The 8,239-nt window shown below is 42.1% G+C and overlaps 1 protein-coding gene across 2 annotated transcripts; it reads right to left on the bottom strand.

Annotated features, from left to right (window-relative positions):
* Positions 1–1,792: 1,792 nt before the first annotated feature.
* p2rx7 (purinergic receptor P2X, ligand-gated ion channel, 7) lies at positions 1,793–8,013 on the bottom strand. Of its 2 annotated transcripts, XM_026344369.1 has the most exons (14): positions 7,787–8,013; positions 6,487–6,634; positions 6,320–6,391; positions 6,098–6,170; positions 5,537–5,633; positions 5,279–5,359; positions 5,035–5,170; positions 4,552–4,688; positions 4,005–4,095; positions 3,779–3,844; positions 3,078–3,182; positions 2,841–2,948; positions 2,536–2,705; positions 2,282–2,426 (listed from the first exon to the last, which is right to left on the bottom strand). In XM_026344369.1, the coding sequence occupies exons 1-14, from the start codon at positions 7,906–7,908 to the stop codon at positions 2,408–2,410; spliced, it is 1,425 nt and encodes a 474-aa protein (XP_026200154.1). In that variant the 5' UTR covers positions 7,909–8,013; the 3' UTR covers positions 2,282–2,407. The 2 variants fall into 2 exon arrangements, with proteins under 2 accessions (XP_026200153.1, XP_026200154.1); XM_026344368.1 differs by lacking the exon at positions 2,536–2,705 and having other exon boundaries at positions 1,793–2,426; positions 7,787–7,991.
* Between the last annotated feature and the right edge of the window lie 226 nt (positions 8,014–8,239).

Here is an 8,239-nt window from a genome sequence, read left to right as displayed (position 1 = left end):
CCCTGCTAGCGCAGGCCTGCATGGACGCCATTCTGACAGGTCCATCCAGGATCAGGACGCTTCCCTGACTCTCCACAAGCAGCCGCTGTGGATGACGGGGTGGTGCACTGATGCAGCTCAGTGGTTTGTCCTCGATCGGCAGGTGGAGACAGGAGGTCCTAGCATCATGATCCACCTCAACACCCGACTGAAGCAAACAGAGAGCAGCTCTGTTATTATATTATATTATCGGTCCACCCATCAGGCATGGCCTCTCATTGCTTTTCTTTCTGCCCTATGTTGTTTTATATAAACTTTGCATGGACATGAAGCAGGATTATTCACCCCAAATCTGAAACACTGGTTAATACATTTGATAATTCACACATGTACTTTGAGTTTCATGAGTTACAAACAAAATGTTCGGTGAAAATGAAACTGAACAGCAGGAAGTCGACTACATCTCGCAATAACAAGATGTGAAATTATGAAAACACTGAAAACAACACAGTATGAGGTAAGACGGTAAGTAAGGAATGACAGGAAGGACATGAATTGAAACTAAGCAGTGATATATTGTTCTGCTATCAGACAACACAAAGCTTCACACAACCTTTAACTAAACTACACTAAAGTTTCAGTTCTAGTTGAACCCAGTATAAAGAGTCTCATTTCTGTTTTTACTGTCCATCTGACTGAAGGAGTGTTAAGGGGGAAGCAGAGCTGCATGAACTGGTCCTGGTCCAGTTTGATCCGGATGCTGATGACGCCCCCCTGTGGTCAGCAATAGAAATGGATTATGGATTACACACAAAATCAGACCAGGACTTTTTGCATTAGTCCACAGTGCAGACTGAAGTGAATACATTTAGTCACTTTTATACTATTTTAAAGGTACTTGTACTGTATATTACATACTTTGGTATCTTTTCCCAAGTTTCCTACTGTGCTGATCTGTGTTTTCCAGACCACAGTTCACCTGTTTTTGGGTAAAGTTGTCCACTTGTCTTCCAGCTTCCACCTTCTGGACAATTGGAGCAGCTGATCCAGGAGCTGGAGTCGGGCCTACAGTATGCTGTCTTTGTTCCTACGATCAGTATTCACATCATCAGTATGCACATAACACACTCTGCAGCTCTGCCACACATTCGCTTCTATTCCAGGTGGTTTATTGGCAACAAGCTCCTCTGTTGCTGCTCTCACTGCCACCAGATCTGGATCAGGGTCTGAACAGCTTCACTCCAAGACACTTATCTGTGTCTCCAGTGAATTGACTGAAGGGGATTGTGAGGACATGTCAAACAGGGACGGTTGAGAGGAGACAGCTGTACAGGATCTGTGAAAACATGTGACTACACTGGTTCTATGGTTATGTTAATGAAATCAAACTACGTTCTTAGCTACTCAATATTAATTTGATCAGTAAATGCACTAAACAGAGGGATGGTCATAGTGCAGGAGTGAGGCGCACGTAGCAGAGAGGAGTAAAAGGAAGAAATCTACACTCGTGCTCCAGTGAGAGAGGGGACACTGTGATTCTAACCTAACCACATCCTGAATCTACAAAGTATCATGACATCGAATATGGGGGCGAGCAGGACACCCTGGATTTGAACCAACTTGTTGGTTTCATGGCTCAACTTCCAGATAACCTCACCTGGATTAATAAGAATGTTCACTGACAAACAAAAGGCAAAAATCTGATTGAAGAAAACTGCAAAATAACGGGTTTTAGGAAATGCAGTTATTTATTTGGCTCGCTGGGATTTTTCATTCCCCGTCTGTATGAACTAACAAACACATTATAACAAAAACAAACTAATACGTGTTCATTTTCTGCCAAGCTGAATGAGGTTATTGCATTGTAAGGGTTTCACATAAAAAACAATGTTAGTAGTCTGTTAGTAGTTTGGTTAGTTGGTGAAGAGGAGACTCTCCTCTCACAGTTTCCCATCAGCACTGGCTTCCATAGGCACCATCCTGACAGGTGTGAAGCCGCTGTACTGTCCATCCGGACTCGGGAACTTCTCCCTGACTCTCCATATGCAGCAGCTGGGGATGACAGGGTGGGTGTCAGTAGGTGGGACCCCAAATCTCCAGCTGATGTACTGTCTGTAGGCGCAGTGGCGCAGGTCAGAGGTTTGTCCTCGATCAGCAGGTGGAGACAGGGGGTCTTGGTACAGAAGGACGGCCTCCAGCAGGGAGCGACGCAACATCAGCTGCTCAAACAGAGGAGAGGACGTGATGCAGACGCCGTCACTCTGTCTGCAGCACAGCTCCTCCCATGGGAGGGAGGAGGGAGAGCAGCATCCACATTTACACCAGACTGGACGACGGGGCTTCTGCTTCAGCTCAGGGTTACATGTGAGGGGAGGCCGAGCATCTTCATCCACTTTGACACCCGGCTGTAGCAAACAGAGAACAGCTCTCAGGTATCCCACGTTCTCCTGTCAGGAAAGAAGTACAACACGGAAATCAGCGGCTTGTTTGGAGCTATTCATGTTTTAAAAGTGTTGATAAACTCAAAACTACCAATGCATATTGTGGTATTTTTACTTTTTTGTTAAAGCAATGGTTGAGCTTTCAGTAAGACAATAAACTAAAGTATCCAGCCAAGACACAGGAGTGTCTTCAGAACAAGTCTTTTGTTGAGTGATCCAACCAAAGCCCAGACTTAAACCCCACAGAACCTCTGAGAGGAGATCCGAAGACGCCTCCTGTCCAGTCTGAAGGAGTTTGAGAGGACATGTTTGACCTGTGAAATGTGTCTAAACAATAGTTGGAGATCTCTTAAAGAGTGAATAATTCTGTATATTAAAGGGAGGGAATGTATGGGATCATGTTTGGCTCTCGCCGTTTACCTCACGCGGCAGAACCGACATCGGTTTCATGTCTTGTAAACTTTTCTTCTGTGATTTCTTCACCAGTCGAATGTTGTTCTCATCAACGTAGGACACACAGAGGACACACTGCAACACAGTCACATCGTGATGTCATCAGTATGACCATAAACAAATGTCAATGTTATAAGAAGCTGCTGGGTTTACAGTTACAGTTCATCCAAATATCACGTTTGTGACCTTCTCCCATCAAACCACCTTCTGGTTGTCCTGGACTGACTCCACTTTCTTCTCCGAATAGTTCTGTCCGACTTCTGCAGAGTAACAGCTGGTTCCAATCAGCCAGTCGATGAATATGGTCGTCTGGAGGAAGACACGGGCAGTTTCACATGAGGCGTTCAGTCATGTGACGGCACAAACGCCATTCTCTCTAATGTTTGTCATGTTATGGGTGCTCTGCTGTGATGGAGACGACTGCACCAGTAGTCGTTGCTACTTGCACCTCAACCCAATATTCAACCAGTTGGTGAAATATAGATTTTCTGGTGAAATGTAAGAGGAACATACAGCTGCAAACTATCCTTATGAGACTGTTTTCTCAAGGGTTCCTTTTTAATTGTGATTCAGCACTTACTAAATGGATCCATTCAAAAGCAGACTACAGGAATATGCACAGACAGGTTAGTGGGAATTCTTGCAGCAGTGTTCTTGTGGCACAGTTCTTCATTTCCTCTGAGAAAACAGTAACTTTTATGCCAATTGTTATCTATACTGCACATTTGTCTTCTGTAACTGAGTTTATTTAGCTCTCTGGTCGCTGTGGAATCACATTTATTCCGTTTATCCAGATGCAGCCACCATTTAAGGACCACTGACTGCCACTGTGTTCTTTACTAATGGGGAATAAATCCATGAATAAACTGTTGTGTGACAGACGTTGAGGCTGTGTGGGTTCTCACCAGAGCGTAGTACGACAGCGTAGATCCGATGTAGATGATGAGCTGAATGAAGCTGAACTTTCCCGCCTGGAAAACAGAGAGGTCAGCACAGCTACACATTTCCTCCTTCCAGAGAGACTCTTATAAAAATAGGAAAAGTAAATGAACAAAGAAAGTGAAGCAGAAAATCCCTGGCTTAGCTTTATAAGCTAACACTGAACACTAACAGGGACAAAGCTGGACCCACCTGCCCGAACACCATGACGTCGAACCTGATCCCAAACGCTTTGTAGAGAGTTCGCTCCTCCACTCCGTTCACCATGTTGTATTTTGCATATCTGATCAGAAAACAGTAAATGTGGTAAATAATAAACACTGAAGCAACTGAATCATATAAATGTTCCCTTTATGTAACACAAATCAACACAAACGTGAATGAGATAATATGGTCTCACTTGTTTTGTGTAAATTCATTGACAAAAAACATAATAAAGACTTAAATGGACTCTAATATCAACCAGCATAAAAACTCTTGGCTCATGGAATTTTCACTGCAAATGTGTGCATCTTGTGACGGTTGTGAAAATAATAGATAAAAAGAAAATACTACCAAAACTAGTATGTCATATTTTCCTTTTAGTACTAATTAAGTTGGTTTTAGTCATGTTGAATGTGACAAAATGATGAAACCATGTAGAATTCATTAAACATTTTGATGTAGAATTGTAAAATAATAAAAATGTGAGAAATAAATACATAATTGATGATTCAGAACTTTTGACCCCAGCGCTGACCTGAAGTTGAGGCCTGGGTAAAGAGTCCTGTTGCTCTCTTTCTCATCCAGCCGCCTGAAGGAGTATTTGGGTAAACAGTGCTGCATGAACGGGTCCAGGTTGCAGTCCCATTTGATCAGGATGCCGATGACGCCTCCCTGTGAAATAAAGAAAAAGGAAAACATTTCTTTTTCCTTACTGTGATTTTTTTTAACACCTCCAGGACCCAACAACACTTCATTTTTTTGGGAAGCTGTATTTTAACTGGTCTCTTCTGGAAGAAAACAAGAGTCTCACTACTTTTATATTTCTATAATTATCAGAACGAAAGCAGAAGGAAATCCCAGAAAAGAGAAACTGGGTAAAAAGCTGAGAGCTGAGACCAGCATGCAGTGAGTATCTGCTGGACTTTATTTAAACGCTTGATGATTTGTTTGACACTTCTGAAGCTGCTGAAATATTTGAGCACTGATGCCACTTCCTGAGATTTTACTGTAATCTCACCTCTATTGCCATTTTAGAGAAGTTTTCCCCGGCTTCTCGGACCATGTCCCCCAGTCTGAAGATCGGACACAGGGAGTCATTTGCTCTCTGACAGCTCCTCAAGTAGGCGCTGTTCATCTTTGGGAGGATGTTCCTTCTGTAAAAGAGTAATTGAGTGAAGAGCTGCAAACTCTGAGATTGTTTTTTAAAATGTCCACTACTGTGATATTTCTAGATACACATACAAAGGTAGAAACAGTCTCACCGGATGAAGTTGAACGCAGGGAACCTGATGTTGTTTTTGATGAGCACCGTGAAGTTCTCAGCTGCTGCCAGAACAGCAGGTCTGCACCATGAAGACAGAGTGCATCATCTTAACTTGGTCATTTTAGAAACTGGAGTTTAGGCTGCATCATGAAGAAAATGTGTGTCTGTTTATTGATATAAATGAAAGTTAAGGGGTGGACAGTTTAACACCTCTTAGTGTAATGCAGTGTAATTCAACAGCAACAAGTTTGTTTACGTGGGAGGACTTCTCTTGGTCTCTATTGGACACCACGCAGAAACTTCACAGGTTTTCCTCAACACGTCAAACTTCACACACGATCCCGTCTGAATCCCTGCAGGACAAACACAGTCCGGAAGATTCGCAGGTTTGAGTTTTGCAGAAGTCGTGAAACAAATCTTTAATATAGCCATGAGCTGAGAACTTCTACGGACTGAAGCTGAAACTGCTACGCAGCTGTGATGAAGTCCTCTGTTTCTTAGGGAGGCAGATGTGAACTGAGAACACGTGACAAGATGAATATATGTTTCTGTATCTTCATTATCACAGATGCTGTATTTTGACTCATGGTAAATGTTCTGAAAATGGTATCAGCAACAAGAAAGTTGGACTAAATCTAGATTTAGAAATCTAAATCAGATTTCTGAGTTATTTGCAGCTCCTGAATCTGTGGTTTTAATTATTTTTATGCAGCATCAAATGTCCATAACAAAAAAACTAAAACTGTGAAGCTAGAGCACAAATTCTCTAAAACTAACAAAACAAAACAAAGGAAAGAAAACAGAGAAGGTCCCGTACCATGGCTCAGCTCATCCCAGGCTCCTCTCTCACAGTCCTTATCAGTCTTACACAGCCTGTCCGTATGTGGAACCTGGAATAAAAACACTGCTGCAAAGTAAGAAAGGTTTGCTAACATTTCAGCAGGACCATCGTTATCATTAGCAGCACATTCTGGATTCAACTTTTTAAAATAAGACGAATTATAAAATGAGTACTGTTGAACATAAACTGACAAAGCACCTCAGGACATTTTCCCTGCTTCTGATTCTTTGTCACGATGACATTAGTCACCACAAAGAAGGAGTTTTTGTCCTAAAAAGAAAGAAAAATATTTTCCTTAAAATGATCTTTTCTGACAATTACAAAGAATTTTTTAAATCCCAGCACCCAGAGGAGCCAGCTACCACCTGTGAAGGCCCGCTGTAGTCCGCCACATCCCAGACCATGTCACCGACCCCGGGCAGGCGCGCCTCAGTTACACCCTTCACCTTTGTGGTGACAGAGCTAACCACCAGGTCAAACTCCTGGTACTTCCTGTTCCACAGCATCATGACGCTGCAATATAAACATTTACTTCAATGCAAAGTACTTAAATGTGACACATGCCAGGCTGCGAGTGGGTCAGGGAGAGGTGCAGACACACCCTCACATTGTTTTTGCTAAAGTTTTGCACAAATATTATCTATATCTGCTGGTCTAGGGGTTTTTTTGTTTGTTTGTTTGTTTTTTTTTGCTTTGTGCTTTTACTTGATAAGAGACTGTAGACATCCAAACAGGAAACATCAGGGTTGGAGAGAGGAGATGTGACATGCAAAAGACATCCGCATTTGGACTCTAATAACAGATATCATGTTGTATCATGTAAGTAACCATCCTGCTACCAGTTTCCTCCTCGTCTGCACAGTTTTTCTCTTGTTTTTGAAATGTCTTGTCTTTTCTTTTGCACTTTTATTCTTAGGGGTTCACATCGGTTTTTGCAGTTTTCACCGTATCTGATTTTCTCTTGCTCTTTGCAGTTTTTGCCTTTTGCACTGTTCCCAGTCCCGCTCGTCATTTGCATTGTTTTTGCACAGTTCTTGTCTATTTTTCAGATTGCCTTTGTGTTTTGCAAAGGTTTCGTTTCCTTTTAAGTCATAAATCTATAGTTGGATCAAGAAGTATGTGGTCAATGACTTTTGTCTGATCCCAAACTAATAGAGCAACAACTGAAGACAACACTAAATGCAGAAAGACCCACAAGCAAGCAGCAGAGAAGACCTGGCAAAGCATCTCAAGGGAGGAAACTGGTGATGTCCACTGGGCTCCAGACTTCAAGTACTCATTGACTGCAAAGGAGTTTCTTTAACGTATAAAACATTTTTTGATTATATTTACAATTATGCCACTATGTCAAAATACCTTTGATCCCCTGAAAATGGGGGTACTTAGTTTAAAATAGCTGTAATCTAATCCCATATTTTTGTGAAACCTCTTAGAATAAAGCTGAGTCTACACTTTAATTTATTTAACCCAGCCTTAAATTCATTTAATATGTTGTCAGCTTTTAATTTATTTAGTTAAAGGCACACAGACAGGGAGACAGTTACATCCATAGACAGATATATACATAAAAACTGCTTTAGAAATCGTAGGTTGATGCATTAGTGGTGTCTGTTAATGGGACTGTGAAGCAGCAGCAGCTGAACTAACTAACACATGTTCACTCACCAGATAAACAGCAGGATGGCTGCGTTCAGACTCCACTTCAGGGACCCGAGCCGGACGCTCTGGATCCGGACCAGCTTGTTGGTTTCGTACTGACACAGTCCGAGCAGCGAGCTGCACGACATGATGCTGCTCTCTGGACTCTCAGCTCAGCTTTTCTGTGGAAGAGGAATCTCTGACTCATTTCTTCGGCTCCTCTTCCTGTGTGAACGGTCACATGTCCAGACTTCTGCAGCTGCCCACACGGCCAAACATTATGACAGCTACTGCAGCACAGAGGCAAAGGAACCAGAATAAAAGTCCAGAATTAAAGTAAATAACAGCTCAATTCACAAAGGTAACTGTACTACAAGTAAAATCAGATCATCTTAACTGTAAGAAAGGTCAGATTCAAACAGTTTAGGATTAACATTGTTCACAGTAAACAAGAAAAACATATTTAAACGTGATTTAATG

This window comes from Anabas testudineus, chromosome 9 (genome assembly GCF_900324465.2).
Source record: "Anabas testudineus chromosome 9, fAnaTes1.2, whole genome shotgun sequence".
Lineage (NCBI taxonomy): Eukaryota > Metazoa > Chordata > Actinopteri > Anabantiformes > Anabantidae > Anabas > Anabas testudineus.
The sequence above is the reverse complement of the archived record's forward strand: the minus strand, read 5'-3'. Positions and strand labels throughout refer to the sequence as shown.